This window comes from Xenopus tropicalis, chromosome 3, assembly GCF_000004195.4.
Source record: "Xenopus tropicalis strain Nigerian chromosome 3, UCB_Xtro_10.0, whole genome shotgun sequence".
Lineage (NCBI taxonomy): Eukaryota > Metazoa > Chordata > Amphibia > Anura > Pipidae > Xenopus > Xenopus tropicalis.
Window position 1 is genome coordinate 134645142 of NC_030679.2, and position 15923 is coordinate 134661064.

Sequence of the window (15923 nt, forward strand, 5' to 3'; positions counted from 1 at the left end):
CTGGAACAATCATTTCAATGCAAGGCATAAATACATTTGTGATTTTTAAAGAGTATACAGTCTACAAGGAATGGCGTGTGTTGTATTCAAGGGTCTACAAGGAATGGCGTGTGTTATATCAAGGCTACTGTGTCGCATTTGGCCACACTCCACAACAGCCACTCAACGTGCTGGGAAAGTCACTTGACATCAAGACATAAATTCACAGTATATGAGGATCTCTTACATAGGGTACTTTTATTGGGACCTAGGTGCCAGTGTGGGAGCTGTGCAGTTGACACTAGCTATAAGTAGGGGTAAGTACAGGGCTACCTATCATGATATTGAACAACACAGAAGCATGTTGGTGTCTCCTGCCTTCCAGGTGCTGACATCCCCTTCTCTTTGGCAATAGTCAGTGGGTCTAAGGAGCCCCCATCTTGTGGGCTGACCAGCTGAATATTTTACAACTGGAACACCCAAATGAATGAGCTGAATACACTGACCTGTGAGGCCCCATGCACTTCTAGTTTGGCTAGTATCTCAAACCTTGATGATGCTCAGCTACTAACCAGTTTTTCTCATTGGGCTGCTGAGCTGCATGCAGTACCTGAGCTTGAACATCCAAATTACTTGTTTAGTGTTTTTTGGACTAAAGCAGGAAAAACACATTGTCAGACTTTCGTACTGTGCTCATCATCACAGTTTAGTTTCAGGTACAAATGAAACCTTTGAATTCCATTGACGCTGTCTCCTTAAATCCCATGTCCTAAATCCATTGAGTTGCTCACCAGCTTTTTATTTCAGGTCCTGCTGTCTGAGTACAAGGAGACTGGGGAATTGTTTGCCATCAAAGCCTTGAAGAAAGGGGACATCATTTCTAGGGATGAAGTAGAGAGGTAAGGCAGGGCAAAAGGGCTTAAAATACCTTTGTAAATAGAAAATATTTGCTTTAAAATAAAATACCCCCTGTATACTGTCAGCATGCTTACTTCCTGCAGACTGACTCTTAACTAGTTAAGTAACAACCAATCATTGGTCAGCTTTCACCAGTCTAGTTCAGTCAGAATAGCGAAAGTGTACATGTGATTGATTGCTACAGTTTACATTGCCAGACAAAGATTAAAGGGAAGCCATCACCTACATGTTTAGAACTCAGAAGTATCTGCAAATTTATTATTTATTTACATGAAAAACCCAACGCATTTCGACCCCCACCAAAAGAGGGGGGTCTTCGTCAGGGGCATACAAAAAAGGCCAAAGTGTGAGGAAATCCATCCAGAGTCTATAGTTGTAATAGCTTTTCTACCTCTGTTCATTTCTGTGGGGTTGCATGGACAGCAGGTAAACACTGACAGGCAAATGCAATAAGATCGGGCCTAACCAGCAGCCAGTGGGATGAACAGGTGCACTGCAGGTCATTCTTCTTTTAGTTACCCCCTTTTTTATTGGGCAGCTGTACAATGTTCAGAATCTGTTCCATTTCCATCTAACAATTGTCTCCTCTCTGCCCCCAGCCTTCTGTGTGAGAAGCGCGTGTTTGTTGCAGTAAGTGCTGCCTCACACCCGTTCCTGCTTAGCCTCCTGGGATGTTTCCAGACTGCGGAGCACGTCTGTTTTGTCATGGACTATTTGGCAGGGGGAGACCTCATGACGCATATCCACAGCGAGGTGTTCAGCCAGCCACGTGCCATGTGAGTGGGTAATAAATATGTATTGTGCAAAATGTAGGTGTGTGGCCCTCACGTGGTATGAAGGGTAAGTGCGACCTCCACAACCACTGGAGCTAGCAGGCAGCATTACGCAGCCCAGCTGTTTAATTCCCAGCTCTATTTGTAAGAGAAAGCTGGAACCTAAGTTCAAATGGTTGCCTTCCCTGAGGAACATATAATCATGTAAACCAGTGATCCCCAACCAAGAGCAACATGTTGCTGACCACCCCCTTTTGATATTGCTCCCAGTGGCCTCAAAGTAGGTGCCATTCTTACATTTCAGGCTTAGAGACAAGTTATACTCCAAGCAGAGCCTCCTACAGGCTGACAGTCCACATGGGGTTACCATATAGCCAATCACAGCCCTTATTTGGCATCCTCAAAGAACTGTTTTATGTTTCTGTGGCTCACCAGCACCTTTACATCTAAGTGCAGCTGACGAGTAAAAAAGGTTAGCAATAGCAGTATTGGGGAGCTCAACCCTCTGTTAACTTACCCAAACGGGTATCAGGTGCAAATACTGGAAGAACCTCACCTTGCATGGGGGTCAATATCCAACAGCAAAAAAATCCAGTAGCACACTGAAGATGCAAGCCGTGAAAAAATTGTATTTTATTTGCCCAAGTACATATAAACAAGCAAAGAGCAACGTTTCGGGACCCTTTCTCAAGCTAATAGTGCACTATTTAGTGTGCAAGTTATAAAGGTAGTGAAATGGGTGGGGATAGAGAAAACCTCCCCTGCTCCAGTGATAGCATGGTTAATTACAACAATGTAACCCCATATGTGCATACTAACAACCAGTCCTTAAATATTCTTATATAAAAAATGTTAAAAAGCATACAAATATACGTTTAGTCCACATTTGTGCAAAATTAGAGATCATTGTGTCAAATATCAGCATAGTGTATAACTGGAACACTCATCTCTGAGACGTTTAGAGGACTAGTTCAGCACATCATACTCAGTACCTCCCTGAGACTCATTGTAGTATGCTGGAATAGTCTTCCACCCTCAGCGTATCCAGTGTTATCTAGTTAGTAACTTAAAGATAAACATTGATCTCAGAGATGAGTGTTCCAGTTATACACTATGCTGATATTTGACACAATGATCTCTAATTTTGCACAAATGTGGACTAAACGTATATTTGTATGCTTTTTAACATTTTTTATATAAGAATATTTAAGGACTGGTTGTTAGTATGCACATATGGGGTTACATTGTTGTAATTAACCATGCTATCACTGGAGCAGGGGAGGTTTTCTCTATCCCCACCCATTTCACTACCTTTATAACTTGCACACTAAATAGTGCACTATTAGCTTGAGAAAGGGTCCCGAAACGTTGCTCTTTGCTTGTTTATATGTACTTGGGCAAATAAAATACAATTTTTTCACGGCTTGCATCTTCAGTATGCTACTGGATTTTTTTGCTGAGTAAAAAAGGTTAGGGATCCCTGATGTACACTATGTCAGTGTAATGCCTATACATATATATATATATTCTTACCCTTTACATGTGCTTTTCTTCAGGTTCTACGCTGCCTGTGTCCTTTTGGGCTTACAGTTTCTGCACAGCAAGAACATTGTGTACAGGTGAGTTTAGCAATCGGAGAATGTTTAGTTAGAAATGGCCCGAAACAGGTAGTTTGGAGCTAAGCTAGTTATGTACTTAAGGTCACCAGCTGAGCACATCTATCCAAGTGATAAGTCAGTCCTATCATTAAGCCGATCATTCAGTCTAATGGGAGGTCTACACAGAATTGTTGGCCACAGGGTGCATTCATGCTCCGATGTGGTTTCCCACCCTACCCAAACTCATTCAGATATTAATTGGGAAAAGATAATTTAGGGAGTGATGCTGAATATAAGGTATGGATATGTGGGCAAATACACTGTAGGGCATGAGTGAAGGATGTGGAAAATAGAATTCTGTAAAACAAAGACACACATCTTGTAAGCTGTTGAGGCACAGAAATTTCCCACCCTGACGTAGAAAGACATCAAGCATTTGTGGGAGGCTGGAGAATAACAGATTTCTGGCTTCTCTCACAGGGATCTCAAGCTGGATAATCTACTGCTGGATTCAGAAGGATATGTGAAACTCGCTGATTATGGTCTCTGCAAAGAGGGTCAGTGAAGGCACTGAGGTTCTGAGAGATGATTGGCTGGGGTGTGCGTGCTCTTCCTCGCATTGCTGATACTCCATGTCTCCCTCACATTCTTTCTATTGACACCTCAAACTTCACAGCTGGTTCCCAGTTGCAGTATCTCAGATATAGTGCAAGTTTTATGTCTATGTATAGAGCTAAGTCATCTTTAGTGTTCAGAGTTTATTAACCTTGCCTAACTCTGGATTAAATCTGACTTTCGTATTGTGAGTTCTGTCACATTCCTGCGAGTACGAGTTTTGCATTGCTGCTTCTCTCTAATTCTGGCTCTTTTCCATAGCTGCATTCTTTGACATCTACCCACAGTCCCACTCATTGTCTCATCGTTTATTCTTGTGATTGTGTGCATTAGGTATGGGCCCATCTGACCGCACCTCCACATTCTGTGGCACGCCAGAGTTCCTTGCCCCAGAGGTCCTCACAGATGCCTCTTACACTCGAGCTGTCGACTGGTGGGGATTTGGGGTCCTGATCTATGAGATGATGGTTGGAGAGGTAAGGCAGGAACACCTGACCATGTTGGACGCAGCCATAGGTATTGTACTTTATGGATGTCTCTGTACTTCTCTTTTGTATATTGCTTCAGACTGTACTCTGCCATGTTGGACGTCATTGCCATATTTAATGCATCCTAGAATGTCAGCTAGTGTAGGAGACAAGGAAAAATGTCTACAGATATATACCATTTACTCTTCCACCATCCAATAAGTCTTTTTCTCCTTGTCTCTCTCTGTCTTTTCAGTAATTAATGCCTTTATTGTTTTAGTCTCCATTCCCAGGTGATGAGGAGGAGGAAGTGTTTGACAGCATTGTTAACGATGAAGTTCGTTACCCACGTTTCCTCTCTGCCGAAGCTATTGCCGTCATGAGACGGGTGAGCATCTTGTCTGCTCTCCCCAGCCTTGTCTGCTGTCCCTTGGGATCCATGCATCATCTGCCTTTCTACATTTGTCTCCTTGCAGCTCCTGCGCAGGAATCCTGAAAGACGGTTAGGATCAGGGGAAAGAGACGCTGAAGATGTGAAAAAACAGCCATTTTTCAAGGTTAGCAATAAAATGTATTGGTATCAGCCCCAGTTCTATAGTATAATGCCACTGATATATACAGGGAGTATTTTATTTTGAAGCAAAGGTTTTGTTAAGACCTGTTGCCCTGTCCTACCTCATTGTAAGCATTGGTAGATGACAATATGGTTCCAAAAACCAAATGTGTGTGTAATTTATCCCAACACATTTCTCTTTACCGTCAAGGAAATGGATTTTGAAGCCCTCCTCTCCCGTCGATTGCCACCTCCTTTTACCCCATGTGTGAAGGGGCCACACGACATCAGTAACTTTGACCCCGAATTCACATGTGAGGGGCCAGAACTGACTCCTCCACGGGAGCCTCGACTTCTGAAGCCTGAGGAGCAAGAATTGTTCCACGGATTTGACTATGTGCGGGAGGGAGCGTAAGGGGGTAGAGCTGATAAGTGGGTGCAGTTCTTTCTGTTTTTCCTTTCCCCTTCTCATGTTTTCTGTGTCATTCTCTAGCTCAAGCTGTGGGTCAGATATGTCTAATAGATAAATGTAGCCTTGGCTTGCCCACAGATTCCACTGACTTTCTGTAAAACCTAATGATTTTATTTTAATCCAGCCCCCAAATATGAAGTCTTGTGGATAATTGGCCGAGTACCTGAAAGTTGGATATGGATTCTCCTTTCCTTTATTGACTCTTCCAGCCCCTCTGTCCCTTCTGCTCCTCTGCGCTCTCTCAGGGAAAGCCATGTAAATAAAATTGTTTTGTAACATTTTATGTAGCTTTCCTTTATTGTATTTGAATTGGGCTCCTATATACAGATTGTATTTCCCCACAAGCAGCTTAGGAGATACATAGAAGTATGAATCTAATAAGGTACCTTGTGATTTTAAACTGATACCAGCATTGGGTTTTACAGATATAATAGAACATATAAGTCATCCCAGGTTTTGTACAGATATCACTTTTTGCATTATTGTGCTGAAAGAAGAAATTGAAGCATGGAAGTGACCAGGATATCTTTGTACGTTATACTGAAGGACATGTTAACCCTAAATTTTCCTACCATGTATTACATTTGTAGCACATCTCCCCCACCCAAGCCTGTAATGCATATATCCCCTCCGTTTGCCAGCACCATCACATTTTCCTAAAACAAATAGCTTTCACCCAGTGGCCATTTTCCCTCTGAGACATCATCCGTTACATTTACACCTGCAAACAGCAAATGTACTCTGTAAAGTTCTTGCAATCAAGAATGCAGGCTTACAAAGGCAGAACTTATTTTGCTAAGTCCTGCTTGTTGTGAGCACTGTAACGGTTAAGCTGAGCTCATTAGAAGAGGTTAGGAGAAAAAATATGTTTCTCCAGAAGAGTATACAGCCAGACAGCAGAATTTCTATAGAAACCAACAATGTCACCTCTTCGTTGGCTGCTAGACAGGTGGGCAAGTTTAGTAATTTGAGCTGAGAAGAACTGAGCATGCTCAGTTAGCCAAGAGGCAAAGTACATTTCTGATGTAGGGGTTTGAGAGGGGTTAGAGGAGGAGACAGAATCCTTAGTGATTAAGGAGATGTTGCAGCCTTACTATTAAAGGAACAGTAACACCAAAAAATGAAAGTGTTTTAAAGTAATTAAAATATAATGTACAGTTGCCCTGCGCTGGTAAAACTGGTGTGTTTACAACAGAAACGCTACTATAGTTTATATAAATGAGCTGCTGTGTCTACACGGGGGCAGCCATTGAAGCTGGGAAACAGGAGAAAAGGCACAGGCACATAGCAGATAACAGATAAGCTTTGTAGAATATAATGGGGTTTATCTGTTATCTGCTAAGTAACCTGTGCCTTTTCTCCTGTAAATGGCTGCCCAATGGCTACACAGAAGCTTTATTATATAAACTATAGTAGTCTTTCTAAGGAAAACACACCAGTTGTACCAGTACAGGGCATCATTACATTATATAGTAATTACTTTTATACACTTTCATTTTTTGGTGTTACTGTCCCTTTAAGCTTTGGACAACAGGAGTGGCTGGAGTTTAAATATTTCAAAGAGGCTGTTCACTGAATACATTTTTTTGGGGGGAGGATTTACACGTTCTTTAAGGTTGGCTTTTACTGGAACCATTATTCCTTCATCATTGGTATCTGCCTAACCTCTGATACTGGCAGGGAGATTCAATTTGTCAGATACACACATAGACTGAAGTCGCTGCCTAATCTGCTGGCTCAAAACCTCTTTCAATTTACAGATAAATATTATTCCAGCAATGGCGACCTTCACTCTTGACTTTGCATGTGATAGTCTTGGCTAGTGTCATAAAAAAAAACCCACGCTCCTCTCTTCTGTGCGGACGTTCCTTTCAGAGGCAGCTTGGTATGTGGCATGGCTATTTGCACAAAACAACTTTTGGGATAGCTAACTGATGGACTGGGGCTCTGTAAGATAATGTACAGCATGGCAAAACATGTCCCATTACACTGAACTGACCAATGAGCCTGTGCAACATCATGTTCCAGGCTTAGCGTAGTGCTAACCCTATACATGCCAGGTGAAAGCATGGATCTGTAATAAATGTATAAAATGATCAGTGTAAGGTGAGGGGGGCTTGATTTTTAATGTGACATGAGATACCCAGTCCTAATCAACTTCAGATTGCCAACACAATGAAGTGAATGATGGGACAGGAGACAGTAAAGGTGGCCATACACAAGCCGATTTCAGTTGCCGATATCGGTCCTTTCTACCAATTTGGCAGCTTATCTTCCCGTGTATGGGCACCAACGACTGGCCACCCCGACTGACATCTGGCCTGAAATTGGGCAGATCTTGATTGGGCAGGTTTGATTTTTCTGTGGAATTGGGTACCGCATTGGCTCCTTGATGTGGTTCCCAAACCGATGGCACCTATGCCTGCCGTTTTAATTCGATCATTTGGCCCTAGAGCCAAATGTTAGAATTAACCTGTAGGTGGACTTATCGGGAGAAGATCCAAGTGCAGAGGACCTCTTATCTTTGTCAATATGAATCTTGAGCATAGTTTTGTCCAGGTAGTTTTTGTGAAAAAGACATTCACCTACCTAGATAAAAGCAGTGCCCACAGCAGCGTTTTCAGATGCCCAGAGCATGTTTGTAACCAAGTCATATACAGTGGAGGAAATAATTATTTGACCCCTCACTGATTTTGTAAGTTTGTCCAATGACAAAGAAATGAAAAGTCTCAGAACAGTATCATTTCAATGGTAGGTTTATTTTAACAGTGGCAGATAGCACATCAAAAGGAAAATCCAAAAAATAACTTTAAATAAAAGATAGCAACTGATTGCATTTCATTGAGTGAAATAAGTTTTTGAACCCCTACCAACCATTAAGAGTTCTGGCTCCCACAGAGTGGTTAGACACTTCTACTCAATTAGTCAACCTCATTAAGGACACCTGTCTTAACTAGTCACCTGTATAAAAGACACCTGTCCACAGAATCAATCAATCAAGCAGACTCCAAACTCTCCAACATGGGAAAGACCAAAGAGCTGTCCAAGGACGTCAGAGACAAAATTGTAGACCTGCACAAGGCTGGAATGGGCTACAAAACCATTAGCAAGAAGCTGGGAGAGAAGGTGACAACTATTGGTGCGATTGTTCGAAAATGGAAGGAGCACAAAATGACCATCAATCGACCTCGCTCTGGGGCTCCACGCAAGATCTCATCTCGTGGGGTGTCAGTGATTCTGAGAAAGGTGAAAAAGCATCCTAGAACTACACGGGAGGAGTTAGTTAATGACCTCAAATTAGCAGGGACCACAGTCACCAAGAAAACCATTGGAAACACATTACACCGCAATGGATTAAAATCCTGCAGGGCTCGCAAGGTCCCCCTGCTCAAGAAGGCACATGTGCAGGCCCGTCTGAAGTTTGCCAATGAACACCTGAATGATTCTGTGAGTGACTGGGAGAAGGTGCTGTGGTCTGATGAGACCAAAATAGAGCTCTTTGGCATTAACTCAACTCGCTGTGTTTGGAGGAAGAAAAATGCTGCCTATGACCCCCAAAACACCGTCCCCACCGTCAAGCATGGGGGTGGAAACATTTTGCTTTGGGGGTGTTTTTCTGCTAAGGGCACAGGACAACTTATTCGCATTAACGGGAAAATGGACGGATCCATGTATCGTGAAATCCTGAACGACAACCTCCTTCCCTCTGCCAGGAAACTGAAAATGGGTCGTGGATGGGTGTTCCAGCACGACAATGACCCAAAACATACAGCAAAGGCAACAAAGGAGTGGCTCAAGAAGAAGCACATTAAGGTTATGGAGTGGCCTAGTCAGTCTCCGGACCTTAATCCAATAGAAAACCTATGGAGGGAGCTCAAGCTCAGAGTTGCACAGAGACAGCCTCGAAACCTTAGGGATTTAGAGATGATCTGCAAAGAGGAGTGGGGCCAACATTCCTCCTAAAATGTGCGCAAACTTGGTCATCAATTACAAGAAACGTTTGACCTCTGTGCTTGCAAACAAGGGTTTTTCCACTAAGTATTAAGTCTTTTTTTGTTAGAGGGTTCAAAAACTTATTTCACTCAATGAAATGCAAATCAGTTGCTATCTTTTATTTAAAGTTATTTTTTCGATTTTCCTTTTGATGTGCTATCTGCCACTGTTAAAATAAACCTACCATTGAAATGATACTGTTCTGAGACTTTTCATTTCTTTGTCATTGGACAAACTTACAAAATCAGTGAGGGGTCAAATAATTATTTCCTCCACTGTATATGCCCATAGTATTCATTTGGCCAGAACATTCCTGTGCCCGCAGCCTGGCCAGAGAGAGAGTATTCTTATACCCAAAGTATATTCGAGATTTTTGTGACAAGATCCTTCTTGTGCACACTTAAAACGTGCCGTTTTATTGTGGAGGTCATGTCTCGTCTCACTTTTCTAGTTGTAGAGGGGCATAAAAGATTTTTTGTGGTGCCAAACATTCTCTAGTTGCGCCACCGATGGACTGGTGCTGAATATAGAGTTACTAGGTAATCTAATGATCAGAGGATACACCAATCGAGCAGTCAGCAGGACCGAGCTGTTGGTTGCATTTAAAGGGACCCTACCATGATTTTTATGGGGTATTTTTTATTTCTAAATGACACTGTTTACATAGCAAATAATTCCCTCTGCCATTTCAACTTTTATTCTTGAACCAACAAATGTATTTTTAGTTGTAATATTGGTGTGTAGGCGCCATCTCAGTGCATTGTGCCTGAGTCTGAGCTTTCAGCCAGCGCTACACATTAGAACTGCTTTCAGCTAACCTATTGTTTCTCCTACTCCCATGTAACTGGAGGAGTCCCAAGCCGGACTTGGATTTCTTACTATTGAGTGCTATTCTGATACCTACTGGGAGCTGCTATCTTGCTCCCTTCCCATTGTTCTGCTGATTGGCTGCTGGGAGGGGGGTGATATCACTCCAACTTGCAGCGCAGCAGTAAAGTGTGACTGAAGTTTATCAGAGTACAGGTCTCATGGCTGTGGCACCCTGCGAAATTAAGAATACGGCTAGCCCCATGTGAAATTTCTAGTCTCTAGTCTAGAGAATGTCTCCATTGTTATTTTAATGATCGTTTTAGCTAGACATTGGAAGGCATTTCTGTGTTTTACTCTCTATAAATCTAGATGAGACAGCAAAGTTCAGATTATAATTAGCGCCAATAGCTAGGGTGAGATTAGGCATTTAGCTGCCATTTAGATCCGCTTGCTGGCGGTATATTACTTTGAGTTACAACATATTTGGCTGCCCTCCAGTGAGATGAGCTTCCTTCTGATCAGGCTGTTTTATATCCCACTAAGTGGATATAATTTGTTATTATCTGCCGATAATTGGTTATCACTTGCAAATATCCCCCCAGAGATGTCTTTTAAAGGGGGGGCTGTTGCTTTTATGATCTATTTTGCCTCGGAATCATCAATAAGTAATATATTGTATTTGCTGGTTTGTTTTACAGTTCTGCTGAATTGTCTAGTTACCTTTGGCTAATTGACTTTTATACACAACTGCTATTTCTTGTAAAGCTCTTTCCAGATCCACTTTTCTGGCTTACTCTGGGGAGAACTCTCAGAGATTCTGACTAGGAATGTGCTCAAAATGGGGTGAAATAGGCAACTGTGCATTGAAGCCAGTGGTTTTAGTGTTCACAGTTACTGGTATCAACATGCACAGTGTCACTATTATTATTCTTGAGGGCATTGACACTAAGGGGCACATTTACTAAGACACGAATTCGAATCCGAATTGGGAAAATTCCGATTGGAAAATGAACATTTTGCGACTTTTTCGTATTTTTTGCGAATTTTCGGCGCCTTTACAACTTTGCGGAAATTGTCGCAACTTTTTCGTTACCAATACGATTTGCGCGAAAAAACGCGAGTTTTTCGTAGCCATTACGATGCGCTCGTATCTTGTCGCGACTTTTTCGTATTGTGCGCTCGTAAGCAGCGGGCGAAACGTTCAGACTTAGCATGATTTTGGAAGCCTCCCATAGGACTCAATGGCACCCTGCAGCTCTAACCCGGCCCAAGGAAAGTCTCCCATAGGGCTCAATGGCACTCTGCAGCTCCAACCCGGCCCAAGGAAAGTCTCCCATAGGGCTCAATGGCACTCTGCAGCTCCAACCCGGCCCAAGGAAAGTCTCCCATAGGGCTCAATGGCACTCTGCAGCTCCAACCCGGCCCAAGGAAAGTCTCCCATAGGGCTCAATGGCACTCTGCAGCTCCAACCCGGCCCAAGGAAAGTCTCCCATAGGGCTCAATGGCACTCTGCAGCTCCAACCCGGCCCAAGGAAAGCCTCCCATAGGGCTCAATGGCACTCTGCAGCTCCAACCCGGCCCAAGGAAAGTCTCCCATAGGGCTCAATGGCACTCTGCAGCTCCAACCCGGCCCAAGGAAAGCCTCCCATAGGGCTCAATGGCACTCTGCAGCTCCAACCCGGCCCAAGGAAAGTCTCCCATAGGGCTCAATGGCACTCTGCAGCTCCAACCCGGCCCAAGGAAAGCCTCCCATAGGGCTCAATGGCACTCTGCAGCTCCAACCCGGCCCAAGGAAAGCCTCCCATAGGGCTCAATGGCACTCTGCAGCTCCAACCCGGCCCAAGGAAAGTCTCCCATAGGACTCAATGGCACTCTGCAGCTCCAACCCGGCCCAAGGAAAGCCTCCCATAGGACTCAATGGCACCCTGCAGCTCCAACCCGGCCCAAGGAAAGTCACCATACTGAAGCTTGAATGAATCCGAATCTTTCGAACTCGGCGCGAAAGCTGCGAAAAAGTCGCAACAATTATCCGAAAAATCGCAAAATACCGATCATTACGAAAAAACGCAATCGGACGCATTCGGCCCGTTCGTGAGTAAGTAAATGGGCCCCTTATGGTTATGGTGTAATCATCATCTTCTCGATGTGGGCTCTCTTTGAAGGCTCCTTCCTCAGGGTCTCTTTAGCCTCCCACCACAGGTTTTGGGATACAGCCTCACTTCACTGAGAGGTTCCAAGAGAAATATGGTGGCTTGTACCCAGCCTTTTATACACTGGGGTTTGATTGACACCAATAGGATGACTCACACCTATATATATAGTGCTAGGCCAACCTGCAAACTTCTAGCTGCTCCCAGTATCATCAGAGAGCTAAAGGATGCTTTAAAGGAGAAGGAAAGGCTAATAAAGAGTTAATCTCAAGCTGCAGGCATACCTTCAGTTCTCTCAATAGTGCCCTTAAGTCTCCCCATATTTCTCCTGTTCAGAAGATCAGAAGCCAATCAGGAAGAAAAATCACTGAGAAAGTTCCCATAATGCCTCGCTCCTGCACCAAGACCCAGACCTAGTGAACATGCTCAGTTAGTAAGACTATGGGGCACATTTACTAATCCACGAATCCGAATCACGAATGGGAAAAAATCGTATTGGAAACGAAAATTTTGGAAGATCGCAAATATCACGAAAATGCTTACGAAAAAATCGTATTAGTCACGATAATATCGTATTGGCGATCCGAAAGTCACAAATTTTTCGTACCGAACAATTGTAAACAGCGGTAAAACCTTTCCGATTTTTTCGTGCAAACGTCCGAAAAAGTCGTGCGCTGTACGAAAAAGTCGTGCGCCGTACGAAAAAGTCGTGTGGACGCCCGAAAAAATCGGCAAAAATACGCGTGCCTTTGTAAATGTGCCCCTATGAGCCAGCTTCCTGCTGATTGGCTCAGATTCACATTCCTAAGGGGGTGGCAGTGAGTTCTTAGCATTCTTGAGGGAGGGGGGAGCAGGAGAGAGCAGAAAGCTGCGTGGCAGATGAATTACAGACACAAGAAATCTTTTGACAGAGGACTCAGCAGCAGCATTTCTGTGAGTGCTTATGGCTGTATTTACATAGATCTTTCTGATAAAGCTTACTGAGTTTTTACCTTTCTTTCTCCTTTAAGCTAAAGTCCAACAACAGCTGAAGGATCACTCATGGGGTAACGCTGATATATGGCATATATATATGAATTAACCATTGCGCATTACTATATGTACATGAAAGATGTGGAGTACATTAGCAACTCTATAAATCACGTTTTCATTATTACATGAATACTCTATGTGCATATGAAGTAGCAATTAACCTTTGCATTAAAATTTTTTATGTTTAGTTATGTTATAATTATGCATTAATAAAATTATCAACACACTGACTAGAGTAATGGGGTAGCCAAGCCAGAAAAAAACCAAACAGGTTTGTAAATATTCCAAATGACAACTTTATGTCCCAGGTAGTTCAGGAACCTACTAGGAAAGATGTGGTTTTGCATTGTGATATCCTGCCAGAAAAATGTAATTTCCTTCTAAGATGAGGTGAGCAGAAACCTAGACTCTGGGATGGCAGTGAATGTGATCTACTTTGCTAAAGCATTTGATATGGTGCCACACAGAAGGTTAATTAAATGAAGGAGTGTTGGCCTAGAGCAGGGGTGGGCAAACTTTGGCCCACAGGCCACGTCTGGCCCGTTGGTCTTTTTAATCTGGCCCACCGATGATTGGTGTGTCTCGCTTTTCCTAAAGGTTCCCATACACGGGCAGATTCCAAGGGACCGATATCAGCAGCTTATCTGCCCATGTAGGGGCAGAAACGAGGGGCCTGGCCGACCGATATCTGGCCTGAAATCGGCCAGATATCGATCGGCCAGGTTAGAAAATACAGTCGGATCAGGGACCACATTGGCTCGTTGATGCGGTCCCCAAACCAACTGCCCCTTTCCGCCAGTATAGTATTATATAGTATTTTTTTTAACTCCCCCTAGGTGGGGATATCGGGTGCAGATCCGCTCGCTTGGCGATCTCGCCAAGCAAGCAGATCTCAGCGTGTATGGGGACCTTTACAGAGGCCGCAGTCCCAGATCACTACTCATGCCTTCAGAAAAGTTAACAGCAAACCTCACGCTTCTGTCTTTCAGAAAATCCTGACTCTGCAAGTCTCATCACGCGAGATTTGGCATCAAGACTGCATGTAAGCACAGCGACGCAAAACCTATGGGACGGCGTCTGGTGTTGGGCCGGCCCGTCTGTCAAATTTTAAAAGCCAGTGTGGCCCCTGAACCGAAAAGTTTGCCCACCCCTGGCCTAGAGCATAATATTTGGATAGAGAACTGGCTGAAGGATAGTGGTGGTAAATGTCTATTTATGACCTTGAGGTGGGCATTGCAAGTACTTTATAGGTGCCTGGTAAGGCTTTACCTTGAACATTTAGTTTCTGGCCTTATAGTTTATTAATGAACTGGAAAGAGTGGAGACTGTGAAGGTTGGGGTTGTTTTCTCTCTAGTAAAGGTGCTTGTAAGGGAACATGGTAGTTTAGACAAGACTGAAACTGAGTCAGTGCCTCCTCCATAGAAGCTAGGAGAAATAAAAAGCAAAAGAAAAAGAAATATTTCTGCGTCTTTTCAAACTTTCATTAGACCGTTGATCCCCAACCAGTGACTCAGGGGCAACATGTTGCTCCCCAACCCCTTGGATGTTGCTCTCAGTGCCCCCAAACCAGGGAGTTATTTTTGAATTCCTGACTTAGGGGCAAGTTTTGGTTGAATAAAAACAAGATTTCCTACCAAATAAAGCCCCCTGTAAGCTGATAGGGTGCATAGAGGCCCCTAATAGCCAATCACAGCCCTTATTTGGCTCCTCCATGAACTTTTATGGTGCTTGTGTTGCTCCCCAAGTCTTTTTACATTTGGCTGTGGCTCTTAATTACACAAACAAAAGGAAATAAATAAAAAATAAACAATAGTTGTTGTTAAGATGCAGCAGATAAAACAGCACTTGGGATGTAACACTGCATGATCGGATGCCTCTGGCACGCACGTGCTGTAATTGTGCCGCGTGTGTTTGAAGTGTTCTTTTTTTTTATATGGAATGTTGGCTTCTGATAAAGCACGTAGATATTCAACTTTCAAAGAATGTTCATCACTATAAATTGTCCTCTGGAGAATATTCTATGAATTCCTTAAAAAAGAACTTTTACGGTTACGACACCAGAAGGTTACTATATATTCCAATAACATACGTTATATAGTTATATAGAAACACTGGGCAGTACATGCCCGGATTTGGTCAGTCTTGAGTTGACATGTATGCCAAGTTTGGACCAATCGGACAGATCATCCAGTGATCATGTTAGATTGTAGATAGTTGCCGGTTTCCTCCCAGTACTTTGGTTTGTGGATTGGCTCTAGAGTAGTGGTTGCGGTGACCCAGCCTGAGGGCAGATGGCTTGACTATTAGCTTTTCTAGATACTCATGGAAGCCCTGCTTAATAAAGGAGAAGGAAAGGTAAAAACTAAGTAAGCTTTATCAGAAAGGTCTGTGTAAATAAAGCCATAAGCACTTACAGAAACGCTGCACTGAGTCCTCTATCAAAAGATTTGTTGTGTCTGTTTTCCTCTGCCAGAGACACACAGCTTTCTCCTCTTTCCATCTCCCCCCTCCCTCAAGAATGCTAAGAACTCCACCCCCCTTGGGAATGTGGATCTGAGCCAA

General features: G+C 43.4%; 1 protein-coding gene across 8 annotated transcripts in view; it reads left to right on the forward strand.

Moving 5' to 3' along the window:
* Positions 1–5658, forward strand: part of pkn1 (protein kinase N1) — a 40684-nt gene extending 35026 nt beyond the window's left edge. For all 8 annotated transcript variants that reach the window (XM_004918882.2, XM_012953134.2, XM_012953135.2 and 5 more), the window contains 8 exons: positions 787–878; positions 1497–1673; positions 3227–3289; positions 3749–3825; positions 4217–4359; positions 4631–4738; positions 4827–4907; positions 5115–5658. In XM_004918882.2, the coding sequence (XP_004918939.1) occupies positions 787–878; positions 1497–1673; positions 3227–3289; positions 3749–3825; positions 4217–4359; positions 4631–4738; positions 4827–4907; positions 5115–5318 (945 nt within the window). In that variant the 3' untranslated portion in view covers positions 5319–5658. The remainder of the gene's footprint in view (positions 1–786; positions 879–1496; positions 1674–3226; positions 3290–3748; positions 3826–4216; positions 4360–4630; positions 4739–4826; positions 4908–5114) is intronic.
* The last annotated feature ends 10265 nt before the right edge of the window (positions 5659–15923 follow it).